General features: G+C 36.4%; 1 protein-coding gene across 9 annotated transcripts in view; it reads right to left on the reverse strand.

Annotated features, from left to right (window-relative positions):
* The window catches only part of EXOC6B (exocyst complex component 6B), a 615,219-nt gene that overhangs the window by 504,313 nt on the left and 86,668 nt on the right, over nucleotides 1-24,238 (reverse strand). For 8 of the 9 annotated variants that reach the window (XM_043603673.1, XM_043603671.1, XM_043603669.1 and 5 more), the window contains 4 exons: nucleotides 21,265-21,430; nucleotides 13,189-13,236; nucleotides 11,207-11,297; nucleotides 11,050-11,095 (listed from right to left, as the gene is read on the reverse strand). In XM_043603673.1, the coding sequence (XP_043459608.1) occupies nucleotides 11,050-11,095; nucleotides 11,207-11,297; nucleotides 13,189-13,236; nucleotides 21,265-21,396 (317 nt within the window). In that variant the 5' untranslated portion in view covers nucleotides 21,397-21,430. Of the gene's footprint in view, nucleotides 1-11,049; nucleotides 11,096-11,206; nucleotides 11,298-13,188; nucleotides 13,237-21,264; nucleotides 21,431-24,238 lie in introns of those variants that run through there. The other variant, XM_043603676.1, reaches the window with a different exon arrangement.

Raw genomic sequence — 24,238 nt, forward strand, 5'->3', positions numbered from 1 at the left:
TTCTCATTTTAATTTCATTAAGAGAAAAAATTTAAAAGCAATGATTATAATACTGTATCATTGGGTTTATAAAATATAGAGACATAATATATATGACAATAATAGCACAAAAAAGGAGGAAAGAAATGGAGCTAAGTTGAAGCAAAATCACTACTATATATTCTAGCAAAACTACATCAGCATTGACCTAAAGTCAAAGTAGGCTATGATACATTAAGATACAGATTATAATCCACAGAGCAACCTCTAAGAAAATAACGCAAAAAATGTATCATTAAAAAATCAACAGAGGAATTAAAATAGTATACTATAAAATATTTCATACAAGAAAAAGAGAGAAAAGGATAAGAACAAAAAGACATGAAAAACTGAAAACAAAAAGTAAAACTCAACCGCATCAATAACTACATTAAATCTAAATGGACTAATAAACACTTCAGTCAAAAGGTACATTGTCAGACAGGAGGCGCCTGGGTGGCTCAGTCAGCTGAGCATCCAACTCGGTTTCGGCTCAGGTCATGATCTTGGGGTTTCATGGATTTGAGCTCCGTGTCGGACTCTCCGTGCTGACAGAGTGAAGCTTGCTTGGGATTCCCTCTCTCACCCTCTCTCTCTCTGCCCCTTCCCAACTCATGCTATCTCTGTCTCTCTTAAATAATAAATAAATAAACTTTTTAATAAAAGGCAAATTGTCAGACAGGATTTAAAAAGAATGATTCAACTATATGTCCTGTACAAGAAACACAGTTTAGATTCAGAGATAAAAGTAGGTTATTAAAGTAAAAGATGGAATAAAATATACCATGGGAAAAGTAATCATAAAAGTGCTGAAGTGGCTATATTTATATCAGATACAATAGATTTTAAGAAAAGAAATATTGCTGGTTAGGTAGAAGTAAATATTGCTGGTAATGCAATAGTAAAGAAAGTAATATTTATCTGATAGGTAGGAAAGCTTCCATAAGCATAAGAGAACAAATAAAACTAAAATTAATAAGGTTGACAAAGTAAAATCAAAATAAGTCATACATTAAAAAAATAAGAATAACGAAGAAACAAAAACTTGGTAAAGATTATTGACAACAGAAAAACTTAAGGTTTTTTTTAAAAGCAATGAACAAAAAGCAATGAGCAAAGAAAAGTCACAAACATTGAAAAGGCCAATATATTGGCGGGGGGGGGGGGGGGTTGTTGTAGAATTGAACAGATATGTAAAAAAATACAAATCAAAAACATAGTTTTGTCATGCAAACTCCCAAAGATTTCTCAAAAGATATGGGTATTATTATCAGAGGTTTCAATAAATGAGAATTTACTACCTGCTGGTAAACAAATTTGTATTAATGATACAAGTTTTCAGGGAAGAATTTTACCATAACAAGCATTCTAACCAGTTGCATTTCCAAAAAGAAATATTAGGTTTACAAAAATATATAAGCCTCTTGAATTGTAGCCATTTATATTAGCCAATAAAAAGCTAATCTAGGTGTCTAATAACAATGAGTTGGTTAAACACATCATGATATATCAATGTAGTCAAAGACTAAAAGCAAGATGTTTACAGTATTGTTGAGTAAAAGTTATGTCAAAAATAAAACTTACAGGTATAATCATAATGTTTACAAAATTATAAATATGTATACATGTATAATTATGAATATATGTGCATGTATGAGCTATGTATCACTAACTACATGCATACACACATACATAAGTACACAGAAAATGTCTAGAAAGATATACACGAAAACGTTAAGCCGTGATTTTTTTTTCCTTTGGATAGCAACATTATGGGTGACAATTTTCCTCATGTTTTTCATTTCCTAATTTCCATACTTACCATGATATATTTAGTATAGGAAGAACTCAGTTCTGATCTTATAAATAAAAGAACTGATAGCTCTGTTTCAGATTTTAAGAATGAATTTCATGGTAGATACTTAAGTTCTTCTCACTCCAATGTACTTAGTACCATAAACACTAAGGACTAGAGACTCGTTTTACTGATTTTTTTATTGTTTTTCCCTCATATGTTCCAAAAATCAAAATCTTAGTACAAATAAATAGAGGGTAGAAAGATTTATTTCCCCTACATTTAGAAATAAAAGTACAAATAGAGTTAATGTGAAATGGTTGCTTTTATTTATTACAATTTTACAGACTCAAAAACAGTAAAATTCACATGGTTTAGCGTAAACAGAATGGTGTTTATACTACAATTAGGTATGAAGAGCTATGTGCAATAAAATGCAATTCCTCTAGAGAGAAACCTTAGAAAGGATAGAAAGCCAGAAATTAAGCCAAAAAGATAAACACACTTTGGGGTTTAGTTATATTTTGGAACATTGTTTATAGAATGAGAAAAATCTAACAGTGTTGCCTGCGGACACAGGCACATTCACTGATGAGACACATGGCTGCGTGCTGAAAACATCTGGTCTGTCAAATAACTCCACGTTTTTCAAGGCTAATTAGTACAAAACCCAGTGATTCCTGGCAACAAAGAATGTCACCTTATTTCCCCATCGTCCTTTCCCTAGCATATTCATGCTCCAAATATAACAGTCCAATAAGATTATTCAAATTTCTAGTGCATTTCAATATCTGTGACAGGTTAAAGAATGATAGCCAATTAAACACCTGTATAGCAGACACCAAAAGAAAAAATTTCTATTTCCAGCTGCCATGGAAATCTAAAACCAGATTTTGACATTACTTTTGACAACCTCTAAACATTATTAAAAAGGAATCAAAAGTCAAATTCCTAAGTTTCACTTGCATGTGTGCTAGTTTTCCCTGTCTCCCCCTCATTAGGCTCCCTAATAGAAATGTGAGCAGAAAGAAAGTAAATGAAACAGAAGCAGGGAATATAAAAGAAGAAGGAAGGGAAAGACATTTAAATAATCCGGTAAATTGGATAACTAAGGTCAGAATAATTTAGACATAGTTGAATGCTATTGTGAGAAGAGGAATGTTAATTCTAGGCAAATTAAATTTTGGTCCTTTCTTGCCATGGTACAGAACTCTTTCACAATAATGATTTTTAAAATTCTAATAAGTGATCTTTTAAAGCAGATCACAACTATCCGTGAGAAATTTTTATAAATTCAGAGTATGATAAGAATATGAAATGAAAGCTCTCACCACAGGAAATATTAGTGCCTTTCCTAATCAAAAAGCACCATTAACAAATATTTAATCCTTTCAACGTATTAACAAGTAGAAAGATGGTCAGATATCTTTCCTTAGGAAGCATAAAACCTAGAAGTATTATCAGTATTTACAGCTTAAAACAAAAACAAAAACAAAAACAACAACTAGGCTTCCAGCCATGAAGGAGTAACAAGGAACAGTCACGAACTCCCAATCTTAAAAAGCAGAATACTGGCTAACATATAAAGTCTGTTTTCAGATAGTGGACATTCAGTGGCGTCTGATAAAAGGGAGACAAAAAAGGTACGTTTAATAATTATGCAGATTATCTACTTGAATGTGATTTCTACATCATGGACACAAAGAAAACCTAAACAGAGCCCAGCAGCTTAGCAGAGTTAGAGTCAGAGACAGAAGTTCAGAAAAGCTGACACAACTTGAGGTTGTATAGCAGAAATCCAAACAAAAAGAGGGAGAGGGAGCAATGCAGAAAAAAAGACTGCAGGATCTGCAGAATCAACACAGGGGTTCCCTTAAGTCTTTGCCGAGTACTAAGTCAGTCATAGAAAAAGTGGGATTCCACACAGACAGGCAAAAACAAGGGAAGGAAGGAAAGGTAGGCAGGGAAGGGAAAGAGGGGAGGGAGGGAGAGACAGAAAGACACCAGGAAGATGTATGATAAACACTTCAAAGAGCTCAGACAATGCAGAGGAACCTTGGTGTAGAATCCCTAGAAATTCCTGAGTTATTCAGAGTACATGAATACTACTCTGAACTACCCCTGAAACGAAGGCACAGCTCCAAAGATTAAAAAGAGGGGGCAGAGGGGGCATGCCTGGGTGGCTCAGTGGCTTAAGCATCCGACTCCTGGTCTCCTCTCAGGTCATGATCTCACAGTTCATGGGTTCAAGCCCCGCATCAGGTTCCACACTCCTGGCGCAGAGTCTGCTTGGGATTCTCTCCCTCCCTCTCTCCCTGCCCCTCCCCTGTCCATGTGCATGCTCACGCACTCTTTCTCTTTCTCTCTCAAAAATAAAAAAATAAACTTTAAAAATGGGTTTGAGGAGATCAAATAGATCTGCAAACAACTCAACTATTTGCCAAAACAAAGAGCAACACTCTCTAAGGGAAAAAAAGGCTCTCAAAACTCCAGACACTCAGCAACATAATATAATGTTCATCATCCAATCAAAAATTATTAGATATGGTAAGAACCAACAAACTGATCTCCAACTAGGAAAAACAAAATCAGTCTGCAGAAAGAGATCCAAAATGCCAGAAGTGACAGAACTAGCAAAGAAGTACATGAAAAGAGATATCAGAGCCATATACATGTAATTAATGAAAGACACAAAAATGAGAAATTAAACATAAAAAAAAAAAACAATGGAACTCCTAAAGATGAAAAACATATTATCTGAAATGAAAATATCACTGGATAGGATTAAAAGAAGATTAGACAATACAAAAGAGAGAGATCAGTGCACTTGAACACAGCAATAAAATCTGTCACATATGAGGCAGAGAGAAAAAAGACTGGGGAAAAGATAGATCTTCAAGTCATCTACGGGATTATTCAAAGTTGTCTAACATAGATGTAACTGAAGTCCTAGAATGAGGATGGGAAAAGGACAGAAAAAAATGTTTGGAAAAACAGTATCTGATCATTTTCCAGATTTTAAGAAAATTATAAACCTACAATCCAAAAAGCTAGACAAACCACAAGGAGGATAAATTCACATAAATGCATGCATACACACATATGGACACCAAAGTGAATCAAAATCAAATTGCTAAGAAAAAATGACACAGATAAAAGTTTTAAAACAGCTTAAGGAAAGACACATTAAGTACAGAGTGACAAAGATAAGACTGCTCACACACCTTTCCTTCAGAAACCACATAAACAAGAAGACAAAGAAATGCCATCTTAACTAATGAATCTTTACACCTAGAATTCTATGCCCTTCAAAAAAATTTTTCAAAAACAAAGGGTAACAATAAGATATTATGTCACTCACCAAGATGGCCATAATCAAAAAGACAGACAATAATAAATACCAACATACTGAATTTGCAGAAATTGAAATCTTCATATGCTGCTAGTGGAAGGCAAAATGGCATAACTGATTTGGAAAACAGTCTGATTTGGAAAAGAGTTCCTCAAATGGTTAAACACAAGAGTTACCACGGGATCCAGCAATGCCATTCCTAGGTATACAGCCAAGAGAAATGAAAACATATGTCCACACAAAAACTTGAAACAAAAATTCATAGTAGTATTATTCATAAAAGCCAAAAAGCAGAAACAACCCAAATGTTCATCAACTGATGAATGGATAAATAAAATGTGGTATATCTATACAATGGAATATTATTCAGCAATAAGAAGAAACGAAATACTGAAATGTGGCATAACATGGATGAGTTTTGACAATATTATGTTAAACGAAAGAAGCCAATCACAAAGAACCACATATTGTAGAATTCCATTTATAGTAAATGTCCAGAATAGGCAAACCTATAGAGACAGAAAGTAAATTAGTAGTTCCCAGCAGCTGGCAAGTTTTGTGTGTGTGTTTGGGGTGGGGGGGAGGGTAGTAACAACTAAGGGACTCAGAGTTTCTCTTGAAAAGAATAAAAGCATTCTAAAATTGATTGTAGTGATAGCTGCACAACTCTGTGAATACAATAAAAACCACTGAATTATACATTTTAAATGGATGAATTAATAATGTAGAAACTATATCTCAAAAAAAGCTGTTAAAATATTTTAAACAAAAAGGATATTAAAAAATAGACCATGTAAAGACTAAACAAAAAGCAGTAGTGGCTATGTTAATACGAAACAACATTTTTTAATTTTTTTTTTGTTTTATTTATTTGAGAGAGAGAGAGAGAGAGAGAGAGAGAGAGAGAGAGAGAGCATGAGTCGGAGAGAGAAAGAATCTCAAGCAGGCTCCAACACTCAGCACGGGCCCTGCTGCACGGCTCAATCCCACAACTCTGGGATCATGACCTGAGCCAAAATCAAGAGTTGGCTGCTCACCTGACAGAGCCACCCAGGCACCCCAACATATATTTAAAAAAAAAAAAAAAAAAGAATATTACCAGGGATAAAGAGGAACCTTCATAATAATAAACTGGTCATCTCATCAAGAAGATATAACGAAGATATAACAATGCTAAATGTATATGCACCCAACAAGAAAGCTTCAAAATACAACAGCAAGAACTGAAAGAACAGAAAAAAGAAATTTGCAAATCCACAATCATAACAGACAATCTCAACATTACTGTCAGCAATTGACAAATACAAAACCACTAGGATGTAGAAAACCTGAACAACACTGTTAATCAAGGGTATCTAAATAATAGTTAAAGAATGCCCTATTCAACAACAGAATATACATAATTTTGAGGTATACATGAAATTTTCACCAAAACGGACCATAGGCCATTAAAACAAGTTTCACCAAACATTTAAAAAGTCGAAATCATACATCTTACATTCATGAACACAGTGAACTAAAATTACAAATCAATTTTTTTAAACCTGAAAAATCTACTACTTGGAAATTAACCAATTCATTTCTAAATAATGAGATTAAATTTCTAAAATCACAAAGGAATTAAAACATTTGAGAAAAAGGGGGAAAAAACACATCATCATAAAACAGGTAAGAGCTGCTAAGAGAAAAATGTACAGCTTTAAATGGCTACATTAGAAAACAAAGAACCAAAATCTACCTTATAAAGCTAGAAAAGAGGGAATTAAACCTCAAGTAAGTAGGAGAAAGAAAATACTAAAAATAATAGCAGAAATCAGTAAGTAACAGTAAAACCTAAAGATGCTTTTCAGAAAAAAAATTAGTGCAACTGATAAATTTCTAGCTAGAATAATCAAAGAGACCGAGAGAGAAAAGACACAAATTATCAACTAAGTAATGAAAGAGAAAGCATTACTACAGAGCCCACACATGTTAAAATTATAAGAGAATATCCTGAACAATTTTGAGATGGACCAGCATGGTGTGCAAGGGACCTAGTGGAGTGTGGAGGATGTCCATATACGAAGGCAGACTGGCATGGAGTGTCAGAGCCCAGGAGAGATGACAAGGGCATTCAGCCAGGACTTACAGTATTACGGCCCAAGTGGAGTAAGGAGGATACCATAGAGGAGGGCAACTCAGTGTGCAGTGTTGAGAAGGTAAAGAGTTGCAGTGACAGCGATGATGCGTGATTAGTTTCATACAAGGAAATGATTCAGTAAGTAAATGTATTAACAGCAATGAAAACCAGGTTACTCACTAATGAGTACAGCAAGCACATATATCCCGGCTTCTAGATAACATTCTCTACCAAAAGAACCATAGTTACTCGGAGAGTTGCCTGATTCCAGGGCTGCAACAGGCAGAGTATAAGATGAACCTGAAAAATACCTCCTTCGTAACAAAGTCCTCCAAAAATTAAGAGGACATATTAAAAGGACATAGAAGCCAGACACAGAAGCACCACTGGTGCCATTCAGGATAATTTGAACAAGATAAATCATACTAATAAATCATGGCTCATCAAATAAAATAAGAAACTGTGAGTCCATACTGACATAAAAAAAATTAAAGTGAAAATCTGATGAAAAATGATTAACTTATATAACTATAAAATACCTCCCCACAAAATTTTTAATTGCAAATGTAAAAAAGAGCAACTTTACAATGCAAATGCCTGAAAGACACCATCTTAATCAAGTAATCAAAGTGGACATCATCATTGATAGGACAAATAAAATCTATGTGCTACCTGTAAGATGCAATGAGAACACAGCACCCCCTTTGTGATATTCCAGCCAAAGACATAAAACATGAATCTAACCATGAGAAAGTATCAGACAACTCCAAACTGAGGAGCATTCTACATAAAAATTGGCCTGTAATATTCAAAAGTGGCAAAGTCATGGAAGTCAAGGAAAGACTGAGGACAGTTCCAGGCTGAAGAATAAAGAGACATGACCATTAAATGCAACACACGTTTTAAACTGGATTCTTTTGCTGTAAAGAACATGATTGAGATAATTACCAAAATCTGAATTGGGTATGAGGATTAGATGCTACTAAAATATCAATGTTAATTTCTATTCTCTGTTGCATTGTGGCTGCACAGAAGAGTGTCTTTATTGCTCGGAAATCACACTAAAGTATTTGGGGAGGGTGTCACATTAGCAACTTAAAACTGATTCAAGAAAAAACAGTTAATTTATACTGTACTTGAGAATGTTTAAAAATAAATTTTTTAAAGACCACAAAATAAATGATAATAACAAAATTTACAACCACTATAACAACAAAAAGCACTAACTTTACAAAGTTATTAGATAAGCAATGCATTGAAAGAAAATATTTGCAGGACATTCCTAATAAGAGGAAAAGGTATCCAAAGCATATTAATGAATTCTAATAAATGAAAAAACAACAAGAACAAACCTGAGAGAAAAATGGGCAAAATAATGAAAGAAAATCCAAATGCCCAAAAACCAATCTCACTAGTAATCAAAAAAATGAAAATGCAGAATAATGATCTATCATTTCATAATCATCAGATTGGCAAAAACCACAAAGTCTCACAATACAGATGTTACCTAAAGGTGGAGTAACAGACCTCCCCAAAAAATGACAGTGGGAGTCTAAATTGATAAATCACTTTGAAGAATAATATCTAGTAAGAACAAATACATGAAAATCCTTTTTTTGATCCAGCTGATCTCTTTCTAGGTATAAACCATATACCAGCAGAAATGGTACTACCTGGGAGCTTGGTAGAAGATGCCTAATCTCCAGAATGGCCTCAGACCTACTGAATTAAGAATCTACATTTAACAAATCCCCATGTGATTTGTATATATAGCAACATTTGAAGAACATAGTTCTCAAGAAACCCTGAATGTGTGAACAAAGAGACACAAACAAGAATATTTACTGAACCACCGTCTGCATAGCAAACAACTGGAGACACATCAAATGTCCTTCACAGTATGTGAGGACAGCTATCTTGTAGCAACAACAATCCCAAAAATCTCAGTGTCTTAAAGCAAAGATTTATAACTTACTCATACTATACACCCATACCAGGTTGACAGAGAAGTTCTGTTCATTGCAGTTACTAAGGGATTCAACCAACATCTTGAAAGTTACCATTGGTCACACCCAAAGGAAAACAGACCTCTGGAAGGACCTTGTGCTAGAAAGTAACTGCTAAGCCCAAAAGTAACATTCACCACTTCTGCTCACATCTTATCAGTCACACAGCCCAATGGAGCCCAGGAAACATAATCCTACTATAGCGCCAGAAGAAGACTGAGCTGGAAGTATTGGTGCACAGCACTTATAACTACTACTGGAAATGAGAGGGGAAATGTGAATTATTTACATAATGGACTATTATGAAGGACTAAAGTAAGTGAACTAGATCTATATACATAAATAAATTCTCCATTAGTGTGGAAGCCCCATAACAGCAGATATTTTTGTCTGTTTTCTTCAGAGCTGTATCCCCAAGAACAATGCCTAGCATATAGTAAGTACTCCACTCATTTTTGTGGAATGAATGAATGAATGAATGAATGAATCTCAAAAAAACCCGACTGAGAACCATTCATGTACATGTTTTTAAAAACACAAAATAATACAATATATGATTTGCAGACGTTAAAAACATGGACTAGAAAGACACCAAATTTATGATACTGGTTTCCTCAGGGGAGTAGTGAAAGGAATAGGGTTGAGGAAAGGGACATAAATCTTATCTGTAATTGTAAAAAATGTCTATCTTTACCTCTCTCTGTCCAGATATGTCTATATACGTCTATGTGTATTTATATATATATAAATCAAAACTGGAAAATTATTAATATCTGTTAATTCAGAGAAGCTGGTACACAGTGTTTTTTTTTATTCTCTGTAATCTTCTGTAATTTTAGAACGTTACTAAGAGGTTATCAGAAAAATAACACTACTTTCATATCTCACTGAACAGAACTTCTCCTATTATCTTACCTACATTCTCATATGTGAACACATCCTCCTGGGAAAAAGATGGGTGTCTAAGAAATTCAAAAAACTTTGATGCTTCATGCTTTTTAGGCTTTAAAATTCTTGAGGATTTAATGGTTTTATTAACCATATTTCTATTGTTATTTCAATATCACATTTTAATTCTATACTTCTTCCCTTGAAACCTAGGTAAAAATCAACATTCCAGAAAGATGTGTCCTGTTTATCAGACAGCCTCACATACCCCCTCATACTGCAGCACACTCCAGGGTAGTGTGCTTACTCTAGCTTGGGAAGAAGAGCGGAAGAGTCACTATAGACATTCCTTTGGAAAAAAACCAGAAGAAAACAGCCTCCATAATCATGTGAACCAGCTCCCTAAAATCAATCAGTCAACACCTCCCTCCCTCCCTCACTGTACACATAGACTTCCTCCCTCTCTCTCTCTCCCCCTCTCTCTACTGATTCTGTTTCAGGGAAGAACCCTAAGTCACCCCTGCACCAGAACCAGTAATCATTTTTCTACTACAATGCTAAACCAAAGCATGTTTCTCCAATAAACTACCACTAAAAGTTACGTGTTTTATCCCTGAAAGACCAGGTCTTCTAAAAACCGAACTATGAGTAGTGTTTTTCTTATTAAACATGATATATGGCAAAATACATCAGCATACCAGCAGTGTATATAAGTAAGTCTCAGGATGAATCAACAGATATACAAAAGGCTAGAGAGGATGTTATACGGACTTAATTATTTCTTGAAAGGTTAGGCTAAATATGGACCTTAAAACTATCCTAATTAACAGAAACTTTAGATAATAAAAAATATTCAATAAAACAATCTTACCTTTTAGTTTTCATCTGGTCCCTCAGTTTGCTATACATCTCTAGGACTTGAAAGAAAAGGGGGAAAAGAGCATATAAGTATTATTCAGAGCAAGTGAAAAACTTCTTAAAGCTAAAGGAATCACATCAAGAATCCTAGTCCATTTCCAGCTCCTCACCTGGAAGACACAGCATTAATTTATCAACAGTGGCTGAAATATTTCTCTGTTGTAGTCGACACTGCTTCAGCTCTTCCATTGCTATTACCAGCTTGGCAAGAGGAAAAAAAACTGAATTATGCCAGTAGCTGTAAATAAAAAGCTTTCAGTCACATTTTTCCACCCTGTGTTCAATTCATCAGAAAATCCCAGACAGTTTCATAGAAAGACCTGCCAAGTGAACTAAGAAACTGCCTTTCTCAACTAGTAAAACATTCCTGCGTGGTTTCCCATTTTCTCCCAAGATACATACTATACTGGAAAAGGCCAGCTAAAGTGGAATCCTAAAATCCAGGGGCTATCCAGAAGAAAAGAAGAAACTTGCAGATTTTCTCCAAGCCTTACTCAGACCCTTCATTATGCTTGGTTTCATCAAATCTTCTGAGAAGATCCTATGTTTCTCTCATCAGTGCGAGGCTCCTTGAGGGAAACAGTCCTCCCTATATTGCTTCAGTTGGGTTTTAAACATAATCTTCAACTAAATCTCTATTTTAACAAATAAACCACATGCTTAGAAGTTATGGCTTTTCCAAGAGTTCCGGTTTAGGGAAGAGTAACTCACTTTTCCTTCCCATTTGAAGTCATACTACACTACAACTAGAAGAAACTGCATTCTCTGTGTAATTTTAAATATGTGAGACAAACTTTCAAAAAACAGTAATCTACATAGCTTTTTGTGGTACTCATCCCGAACCTATACCTAAAAAACGTTATCTGCTTAGGTAATACGAGAGAGAGAGAGAGAGAGAGAGAGAGAGAGAGAGAGAGAGAGAAATAGCCCTGATTAAGTCATTGATAAAACAATCAAAAGCTAGCCTTAAAAATTATTAAAACTAGGGGCGCCTGGGTGGCGCAGTCGGTTAAGCATCCGACTTCAGCCAGGTCACGATCTCGCGGTCCGTGAGTTCAAGCCCCACGTCAGGCTCTGGGCTGATGGCTCAGAGCCTGGAGCCTGTTTCCGATTCTGTGTCTCCCTCTCTCTCTGCCCCTCCCCCGTTCATGATCTGTCTCTCTCTTTCCCAAAAATCAATAAATGTTGAAAAAAAAATTTAAAAAAAAATTATTAAAACTAAATAAGTACTAGTCGGTAATAAAAGTACATGACACAAAGAACAGTGATGGTCTGCAAGTCAGAAAATAATTGCTATGTAAATTTTAGCAAATCATCTGTTTTAGTTTCCTCACCAATAAAATGGCGATAATACCTGTCCTGATTTATCATAGGTCTGTCATGGGAATCAAGTGAGAAAAAGGATGTAAAATAATCTTGTAAACTGTGATGGCTTAAATGGAAATTATATCAATTAACAGAATCACTGATTCACTTTTTAACAAATATTTCTGGAGCACCCACCTTGTGCCAGTCACTGTTTAGGCAGGCAGAGGGAATATGGCAATGAATAAAACAAATAAAAATTCCCGACTTCACGGAGCTAAATTTCTAATGGAAGGAGACAGACAGAAAACAAACATACCACTAAAAATATGTAATAGTAGAGCACGATAGGTGCAGTGGAGAAAAATAAAGCACAAAAAGTAAAACTAAAAAGAATGCAGGAGTGAGAACGAGTCTGCAATTTCAAATAAAAGGCATCATTAAGAAGGGAACATCTGAGCAAAGTCTGAAGTAGAATATTGGGGAAAAAGCATTCCAGACAGAGAGAACAGCAGTGGCCACTCAAGTGATTTAAAACCACAGCTACGAAAAGCTACATCCTTGTGCTCACTTTGGCAGCACATATACTAGAAAAGCTACATCCTTTCTCATTACACTTTCTAGCGGCTATATTCATTTAATTCAGAAAAACATTAGGAGAAGCAATGATAACGTCCAAGTTCCTCCAACACACTGCTCTTGGTCTTCTAAGCCATCAAGAATGCAGTCATCACAAGAGAATGACAGGAAACAGAGAAGATTTGTTCAAAAGGTAAACCGGCCTTACTTCCTTTCCCTCATGTTGCAGTTTTCTATTAGTATCCGTCACTTGATTCTGTGGAGAGAAGACAATTTAAACTCATAAAAAAACAAACATTTAGACAATTGTTGGGTAAGATCAACATTTTTTTTAACTTTTTAATGTTTATTCATTTTTTGATAGAGAGACAGAGTATGAGTGGGGGAGGGGCAGAGAGAGGGGGAGACACAGAATCAGAAGCAGGCTCCAGGCTCTGAGCTGACAGCACAGAGCCCGACATGGGGCTCGAACTCATGGACCGTGAGGTCATGACTTGAGCCGAAATCGGACGCTCAACAGACTGAGCCACCCAAGCACCCCAAGATCAACATTTTAAATGAAAAGACTAAAAACAGTTATTCAGATACTTTCAGGATCCCAACACGTTTTGGTTTAATGGCATTCTCTTGGGTCTAAATTCTATCAACTTTTCTACTCAATGTTTTCTACTGCATGGTATTTTTAAAAATCAAAGAAAACAAATTTACTGACTGACATGTTCAACTTAGAATATTCCAAACTAAGACACCATAACAACTAAGGATCACAACTGAGTTTTGGAAAGAAAAGAGAGAAAACAGAAAATAGAAAAAATTACCCAGAGAACCTTCGCATCTCTACTATATGTACAAAGAACAAATTTTACCATAGATATTCCTCACTTCACCAATGTATTCCTGGAAAACTTGGGTGTAAACTGAACTTTTAACTCAGGTCAAATTTTCTGTTTGTTATCCTAATTTTATTTTTTTATTCTTTTTTTTCTTTTAAGTTCATTTATTTTGAGAAAGAGAGAGAGCACAAGCAGGGGAGGGGCAGAGAGAGAGAGGGAGAGAGAAAATCTCAAGCAGGCTCTGTGCTGTCAGTGCAGAGCCCAACACGGGGCTCAGTCTCACAAACCATAAGCTCATGACCTGAGCCAAAATTACGAATTGAATGCTTAACCAACTGAGCCACCCAGATGCCCCTATTATCCTCATTTTAGAAAACATTTTATCTTAATTCTTTTTGAAAATTTTTTAACTGAGCTGTTATTTTTGACAGAGAGAGAGCGAGAGACAGAACACGACTGGGGGAGAGGCAGAGAGAGAGGGAGACACAGAATCTGAAGCAGGCTCCAGGCTCTGTGCTGTCAGCACAAAGCCTGACGTGGGGCTTGAACTCGTGAACTGCAAGACCATGGGCAGATCTGAAGTTGAACACTTAACCGACTGAGCCACCCAGAGGCCTCTTTTGGATCATTAATTCAAAATAGTTCCTAACACTTCCGTATTCTCATTTTTTTTTAAATTAATCGATCTCTTCATCAGATAGTCAAAACTATGTAAACAGGCCTTAAAATTTATCTAGAGTTCATAATTTAAAGGTGCTGGCACCAAGTTTTTTGACATCCACTTTTGGAGATTCGACTGATATAAAAAAAATTAAGTATACAGAACAGTAATTTCCTCACCATGTCGATATTATCAAAACATGAGCAGGGGCACCTGGGTGGCTCAATCAGTTGAGCATCCAATTCTTGATTTTGGCTCAGGTCATGATCTCATGGTCATGAGATCAAGCTCCATGCCCAGCATGGAGCCTGTTCCTGTTTGAGATTCTCTCTCTCCCTCTCCCTCTGCCCTTCTCTCTCTCTCTCTCTCTCTCTCTCTCTCTCTCTCTCTCTCTCTAAGCAACAACAACAAACATGAGCAATATTAACTTCTAAAGCTTTCTTTAATGGAGGCTTTCTACCCCCTTCCACCAATAACTGCCACTCCTTACACTTTTAAGACATTCCCTTAGCTGAGTGTTTCCTATTATGTCCCTTAGAACACCAAGAAATGTTAATAGGCACTCTTCACATGCACCCAGAGGTGCACACAGTGCACAGATAGATACACACACACATATACATACACACACACCAAATATCCCACTAAAATTCAGTGGGAAATTCCACTAAACAGGTTACTTTATTCAGGACTTCTTGAAGCCTTTAATATTCTGCATGTACCATAAATGCCCAATAAGGGGGATATCATACAGAATGTTTTCCACATTTATTTAACATAACACCCTTTTACTGAGGATCATCTTAAGAAACTAGTTTTTCAGGAATACACATCTGAAAACTTTTCCCTACACTATATACTACACCTGGAGTATCATTTTCAGAGCAGATTGCCACAAGCACCTCCTTTTTTCACAGACAAAATAAAACCCAACCTTCTCCAGAAAGTCTTTATGAAGTAACAGAAAAAGAAGAAACCCTCAAACCTCCCCTTTACTATTTAATAGTACCACATGTGAAACACTTGGTTTTACTGGACTATTAGCTCAACATGAATTAAGAACTAAGAATGTAGCTGTCCCAAATGCAGAGCTAAGACAACACTAATAGAAGCATTGTCTAAATGGTTCTAAAATGCTTCTAAATTGTCTAAATTACGGGGGTCAAGAAACTATTTTTGCAAAGGGCTAGGTAGATAATCTCTGTTGTAACTATTCCTTTCAGCCACTATAGCAAAAATGCAGCCATAAACAAAACGTAGATGAATGGGCATTGCTGCATTCCAACAAAACTTTATTTACAAAAATAGGAGACAAGGTGGATTTGGCCTGCAAGACACAGTTTGCTGATCCTTCATCTGGAATCAGTAAGATGGTAAGACTCTAAGACCACATGATAAGAATTACATTAAGATGCCATGTTTTAGCAAGGCCACTGACAACTGAAACACGGTTAGATGGGAGTATGTTTGGAGAAGAACTCAAAGCTACACACATGAAAAATAAAGGGTATTTTAGCCCAAAGATGGGTAAAATATTCATTTAGAGATACTATATACTATACCTGGACACTATACACTATACCTAAATAACAGGTATCCATCAAATATCTGAAAAGCTATCACAATAAAGGTGCTAAAGTATCTGAAGGGCGATCAGAAGAAAGATGGTGCCCTAAAAATAGTGCTCTTTACTCAAACTAATAAATGGATGTTACTAGAACATAGGAAAAATATCAGCTTAATATAAGAAAAAGCTTTCAAGCTATGTGAATAAAAATGGGGTGGGATGCCTTGAATTGTACTGCTATCCCCCCCTTTCACAGTAGTTATTCAAGAGTAATTTGTTTTTTAATCCTAGATATCTCATGAAATTCCACCTTCCATGAATCTCCTAAATTCAAAATCATGGTCTCTATTTACCTTATAAAGACACAATTTCTAAAACTTTTTTTAACCTCAAACTCTTTGCAAGAACATTTTACATTGCAACCCGTACACAAGTTTAAGGAATACACGCAAACACGCAAACACACACACACACACACACACACACACACACGCACACGCACACGCACACGCACATGCACACACATGCATGCCTGAAGCAAAATTCCATAGAATACATGCTATTATTTTCTATTCTGTTCTGTTCTATTTCATTTCAATTTTTATTAACAATACTGATTATGGCCCCCTAAACTGATCTCATGCAAATGATAGTTCTAAAACACATTCAGAGGTGGGGTGCCTGGGTGGCTCAGTCGGTTGGATGTCCGACTTCAGCTCAGGGCATGATCTCATACTCCATGAGTTTCAGCCCCCACATCAGGCTCTCTGCTGACAGCTCAGAGCCTGGAGCCTGCTTCAGATTCTGTATCTCCTTCTCTCTCTGCCTCTCCCCCAACTCGCACTCTGTCTCTCTCTCTCAAAAATAAAATAAAAACATTAGAAAAAAATTTTTAAACACATTCAGAGGAGCCTAACCAATGCTTCTAATAAAGATAATTACTATTTCAATACTATTATAACATAAAAATGAAAGGAAATGGGGTGCCTGGGTGGCTCAGTCAGTTAGGCGTCCAACTCTTGATCTCAGGGTCTTGAGTTTGAGCCCTGCGTTGGGCTCCATGCCGGGCATGGAGTCTATTTAAAAAAGAGAGAGAGAGAGAGAGAGAGAGAAGAAAGTATCCTGCTGATCCAGGATGCTACTCCATGTAGAAAACATAAACATAGAGAGAGATAATATATATACTATGAATCAAAAGAAATAGTGGGTATTCTAGAAAGTGTAGTTTCTCTTCATTGTTATGTTAAAATAATACTGACAATAGTTAACATTTAACCTTGTCCATTTTCTGAATATTTTTTCTAGAGTTCAAGAATCTCAAATTTTCATAGGTTCTTAAGCCAGGCTGAATGGATCCCTCCGAGAGCAAAACCTCCCGGGTGTGCCGCTAGACTTTAATAGCCTCAGGTTTCAGAGGAAATGAGTGGAGCCTGAAGCAGTCAAACACCCTGAACTGGCAGTCATGCTTTCTCTCAGGGGCATCTTGAGTAATCTGAAGGAATTTGCAACCTGGAACAATTTGGAGGAAGAAAGAGGAAGGGAAGATGAGTACCAAGCGGCCAGTGATACCAGCAACTGGTGAACATTATGGGCAATATTCAGTGGTCCTGCCAAGGAAAGTATTCTGCCCCATAGCTACTTCAGTGACCAGAGGCAGAGCTTTATGCTGTCCCTCACAGACAAGGGGCCGGGAGAGCAGAGGGAGAAGTTTGGAATATACACATACAAGAAACACAGAAAAGAACAGCCTGAAGTGAGAATGGAAAGTTGGGATGCCTGAGTGAGGACAAATAGCACACATGGCTCCTGGCAAGAGCCCCATATCTTTGTTTTTAGACATTGCAGATACTTCTGTTCATCTGAAGCCTCAATTGTCCATTTCAGCCTTCAAAACTTCATTGTAACTTTTTATTTTAAATGTAATCAAATTGGGGCGCCAAGGTGGCTCAGTTGGTTAAATGTCCAACTTCCTAAGGTCATGATCTCGTGGTTTGTGAGTTTGAGTCCCACATCAGGCTCTGAGCTGACAGCATGGAGCCTACTTGGGATTCTCTGTCTCCCTTTGTCTCTGCCCTCCCCAGTGCATTTTCGTTCTCTTTCTCTCAAAATAAATAAATAAACTTAAAAAAATTCTTTAAAAAAGACAAATATAGTCAAATTGTCCATACTTTTTAATTGCTTACTACATTAAGTAAACATTTGTAATACCTTCTCATGTAAGATATTTTTCTAAAATACACTGTAGTTTATTATTCTTTTAAATGAATGTACCAAGATTTATTTTACTAATCTTCTACTAAATGACTTTAAGGACATTTAATGACTTTAAGTTTTACACATTAGAGGGCAGGGCAGGGGAAAAATAATTAAGTTAAATTAAATTTAGGGGGTGGAGGTCGCTCAGTCGGTTAAGAGTCCAACTCCAGCTCAGGTCATGATCTTGTGATTCATGGATTCAAACACCGCGACAGGCTCTCTGCTGACAGCTCAGAGCCTGGAGCCTCCTTTGGATGCTGTGTCTCCCTCTTTCTTCACTCCCCAGCCCTCCCCTTTCACACTCTGTCTCCCTCTCTCAAAAATAAACATTAAAAAACATTAAATTAAATTAAGTTTTACACATGAAAAAGAAATCATATGAACATCCTTATACATACACCTATAGCCTTAGAATAAGTCTTTAAAACTATGTGGGGTCTGGGGTTCCTGGGTAGCTCAGTCAGTTAAGTGTCTGACTCTTGATTTCGGCTCAGGTCATGATCTCACAGTTACTGAGTTCGAGCCCTGCATCAGGCTCTGTGCTGATGGTACAAGCCTGCTTGGGATATTCTCTCTCTCTCTCTCTTTCTCTCTCCCTCTCTGCCCCTCTCCCACTCACACTCTCTATCTTAAAAAAAACAAAAACAAAAACAAAACAAAACAAAAAACTATGTGGAGTTTTAAGTACTCATAAATAAAACTGCTCTCCTTGAAGAGCGTAACAATCTATACTCCAACCAGGCATTCCCTGTTTGACTGGTATCATATCTCTACTCTTAAATAGCATTTTTTTTCATCTTTTCATTTAATTAGGTGACATTTTATTGTTTAAGTCAGCATTCCTTTAATTTTCTAAATTGTAGAGTTCCTTTATATTTCTTCTTATATGAACCATATATTAATGTCTATTTCTCAGTTTATTAGACTGTTCATATTTTTCCTTTTAACTTATAAAGACTTTTCCTATGTTAAGGATATTAATCACTTAGCAAATGTATTTTTTTCTTTTTTTGGCAAATGTATTTTTAAATAGCTTTTATTTATTATTTATATTTTTAACTTATATGTAGAAAAGATTCTTTCACTTTAATGTTGTCATTTCTATCAAATATTTTCTTTCTGGCTCTACAAATTTTGTTTAGAAATGTACTCCTCAGTCCCCAAATCACATAAATATTCATCTGTACTTTCTACTAGTTTCTTTATGGTTTTGTCTTGTCTATTTAACTGTTTTGTTCATCTGAAATTAATGTTGATATATTGAATGAAAAACAGATCAAACTTAATTTGAACTAAAATAGTTACGCATTAAGCACAGTAACAACAACAACAAAAAACAGAACAGAAGAGCTGTTACTTTTGGAGGGGAGAGTAAAGAGAGCAACTGAGAAGGATACAAAAGAGATTTAATTGTGTTGGAAATAATACATTTCTTAAGAAGGTTGGATAGCTGTTGTACAGCTCCATAAGCTCTTACTTGAAACCTTGGGACCCACTGTGTTTTGGACTCCAGAAATTTGGAGATTTTATAAAGATAATATGGCACCTATTGTACATTACATAAAACCTCTACCCAATGGATAGTAGGACAAGATCCCACCATCAAACACATTAATAATTCTGCAGCAAAATACAAAATTTTACATTAAATGAAACATTTAAAAGTTTGACAGCTTCATGCAGGTTAGGTTTTACAGTCAAATTAGCTGATAAATCACTGTAGCTTTAAATAGCCCACTTTTCCCCTCAATAAAGTTGCTTCTTTGCTTTTCTTACCAATGTATTGTTTTATAGGAATTTCACACTCACTATCAAGTTCATCTTTTTGGGATCTTAATCCAAATTCCAATAAGAGAAAGAGGAGGAGGAAGAGGAGAAGAAGAAGAAGAAAAAGAAGAAGGGAATGAGGGAAGGAAGGGGAGGGGAGAGGAAGAACAGGGGAGAAGAGAAAAAGGAGAGGGGAGGGGAAGAAAAGGAGAGGGAAAGGGAAGGGGAAGGGAAGGAAGGAAAGGAAGAAGGCAAGAGGAAAGAAGGAAGGAAAGAGAAGGGAGGAGTTGAGAGGGGAGGGGAGGGGAGGAAAGAAGAAAGAAAGAAAGAAAGAAAGAAAGAAAGAAAGAAAGAAAGAAAGAAAGAAAGAAAGAAAAGAAAAAAGAAAAGAAAAAAGAAGAGAAGAGAGAAAAGAAAAGAAAAGAAAAGAGAAAAGAAAAAAAAGAAAAAAAGAGAAAGAAAGAAAGGAAGGAAGGAAGGAAGGAAGGAAGGAAGGAAGGAAGGAAGGAGGAAGGGAAATTAGAAACATAAGGACTGGAAAGAATGAAATAAAGCTGTTATACTTACAGAGCATATGAGTGTTACACAGAAAATTCAAAAGAAATGCACACACAGATTATTAGAAATAATGGAAGAGTTTAGTGAAGTGGTTAGATTTAAGATCAATAAGCAAAATCAGTTATCCAAGATAAGGGACCTGACCAATATGGCTGATCTCCTTCCTATATTTGAATCTGTCATATCAAGAATGAACTCCCACACTTTGGTAAAAGATACACCACAGCTACCACTGACTTTTTTTTCCCTGTGACCTTGGTTGCCATGCTGCAGAGACTTCTGCAGCCACACTCCACAAGCCTCTCATCCTACAGTGATGCTTTTACCTAGCAAGGAAGTAGATGGATGACACGAAGAGTCAACTGGGTTTCTATTTGAAAGAAACAGTTACTGATTCTGTTGCTGGTTCTCACCCACATATAGTTATCCAAAATAAAGTTTAACTTTATTCTGTATTATTATTCTGTATTAACTGTATTCTTATTAGCTAAAATAGTCCCAATTATCTACATTTCAGTACAAATTCCTTTACTTGGTATCTTGACTACAAACATGGACCCTGTAATGTACTCCCTACTCCTTTAGCGCTAATCAAAACCCCAGCACAGGACAGAAAATTAGTCTCTCTTAGAGTCTCCTTACTTTGAGTTTCTGGGCTTCTCCTCTCACTTTCAACAGTTCAGTTATAGAGTCCACAAAGCCCTGGTAATGAAAGTTGCACATTTTCTCAATTTCTCGGTCATGATTACGGATGCGAGTTTCAAGCTTCTCCATGAATCGTCCATGTTCTTCACCATCATAGACAGACCTTTAAAAAAAAAATTGTATGAAGATTACACCAGATTTACTTCTAAGAAACAGAAACAGAATTATAAACCCAGAAGCAAATTTATGTGGAAATTTCATACTGAAGGTACATTAACCACAGAGTAATCCAATCATATTAATATTGACCCAATTCTAGATGAGCGGTTTTTTAAGGAAAATAGAAATTCTGCTTCCTATTCATTGAAAAATATTTAAATGTGACAGTATTCATCACAGAATTATCATCATAAAGTGAAAGAACTGAATTGCAATTCCTTTGCACTTTCCTTTCTGAAACTTACCTCGAAAAACTCAATTTTGAGTAAAGCCAAATATTCAATTACTCCACGACTATACCCAAGAAGCTGATGCCGCCGGAGAAAAACACACCTGAGCTGGGTACTCAGGTTAGCAATATAATCCCAAATACACTCAATACATGCTGGGCACTCAATACATGCTGCTAGATAATACTCCTAAAACTATTCCCCCCTACCACCATCACCACCACAACATCACTTTGTATTCTCCAAAATAACTATGTGTAAGAAACTTACTTTCCCCTCTCTTCAAATGTCCACCCCCTCACTCTCAGCTGCTGACTTGACCACACACTTCACAGGAAAAAGAGAGAAATATTTCTCTTTTTCCCACTAAAATGAACGAACCTTCTTACCTCTCACTCTGTCCACTTTCCCGTAACAAAGGAAAAACTGTTTCCAGCTCTTATCTGTCAATCTTTGTTGATCAAGAACTTTATACCTTTAATTATTTCCTTTTATCCATCCCTTACACCATACATTTCCCCACTCTACTAAACCATTCTCGTGGGTATATAAACAGGACCTTAAGAAACTGTCCTTACCTATACATTTCTCTCCATCTTATTTCTCTGCTCCCCTTCCAGTAAAACTCCTTTCCCCTTCCTCACCTCCCAATAGTCAGCATTCATCATGCTCCACTTAATAGCAGCATTTGCTGTAACGTGATACACTCACCCTTCTTGAAACAATCTTTTCTCTAGAATTCCGTGATACCACAATAGTGTGGTTTTTTTATCCTTTCACTAACATGCCTTCTCAATCTCCTTTTTGGACTCCTCCTCTCTATTCTTTTTCTAAATATTCTAAAACAACTTATCTTTTCTACCTATGCTCTTTTACCAAGCAATGTCATCCCATGCCATGGCTTTAAAATACCCTGTACATAATAATGACTTCCTAATCCACACCTGTAATCAGACCACTGCACTGAGCACTAGACTCAAATACCCGGCTACCATTTAACAATCACAACTGGACTTTTAAAAACCATCTCAAATTTAAAAATCATCTATCACCAAACTATCTCCACTCTCCAACCTGTTCCTCCCCCAAATCTTCCCACCATTCACCTGCCTCACCACAACTAACAGCACTCTCCAGTTACCCAAGTCCAAAATCCAAACGCAGGAATTACTCCCAATCCACCTCTTTCTATCACGCACCCTATCCAATTGATCAAGAAGTCCTAACAATCCAACCTCCAAAACATATCTTAATAGTGGACTGCATCCCATTATTTCCACTAAAACTCTAGTCCAAATCTATATCATTGGCACACTACTAATAGCCTTCCAAAAGTCTCCATCTCCCCATCTGCCTGCCTGTATTAGACACCCTCCACACAGCAGTTAAAATGATCTTTATAAAGCAGTAATTCATATGTTATCCTTCTGCTTTACCAAAGAAATAAAAATTTGGATAATTCATTAAATTGTTTTGAACCTGTTAACACTAGTCTGGAAAATGTATGGTCTTTACATTTTATTGATTTAACTTGAAAGTGGAAGTTAATTGTAGAAAGAAAAAGAAAATGGCTTCTCTTTACCAAAGGAATAAAAATCTTAAATCCTTACCACAACCTATAAGATCCTACACAATCTAGACTCTGATTATCTCTCCAACCTCATTCCTCTCTAGTTCCCACCCCTAGCTTCCCTCCATCCCCTATGTTCTAGCTACAATGGCCTTTTTTGTTGTTTTTAAGGCTTTTCTTCCCTGAAGAATTTTGTTTTTGCTGTTCTCATGTTAGTAATGCTCATTCTCTGAATCTTCAAACAACTCTCTCATTCTCATCATCCATGGTTTGTTGTCTATCTCTCCCCCCAAACCCATCCCAATTAGATTATAAGCTCCAGGGCAAGAACTTTGTCTGCCATATTCACCACTGTACCTCTACAAACAGTGCCAAAAAGGTGGTAGGCAATGAGTAAACATTCATTCATTGTTGACTAGATGAATGAGTAATACTATCTCTAAAACCTCTTCGACATCTGACATTTGTTTAACAAATACACATGTGTTCATTACCAACATTTTCACATTCTAGAATCATTTGTGGGTGCCAGATCATGACCCTCATCTTGCATACTCTCCTCAGCAGATCAGTTCCATTGCCCAAAACTCAGCAGTAACTACAGATAATATATATACAAGTTTGGCTTCCACTAAAAATTCTAAACACTTACTGCAGGAAACCCAGAGCAACCTATATTCATTCTCCTTCTTTTGAAATAAAGAGGAGAGATCTTCAAATAAATTATAAACAATCCCCATGCTGACAATTAAGACACAATACAGAGGGGCACCTGGGTGGCTCAGTTGGCTGAGCGTCCAACTTTGGCTCAGTTCATGATCTCGCAGTCTGTGAGTTCGAGCCCCGCATCAGGCTCGGTGCTGACAGCCTGTTTTGGATTCTGTGTCTCCCTCTCTCTCTGCCCCTCCCCCACTCACACTCGGTCTCTCTCTCCTTCAAAAATAAATAAACA

The sequence above is a fragment of the Prionailurus bengalensis genome, chromosome A3 (genome assembly GCF_016509475.1).
Source record: "Prionailurus bengalensis isolate Pbe53 chromosome A3, Fcat_Pben_1.1_paternal_pri, whole genome shotgun sequence".
NCBI lineage: Eukaryota > Metazoa > Chordata > Mammalia > Carnivora > Felidae > Prionailurus > Prionailurus bengalensis.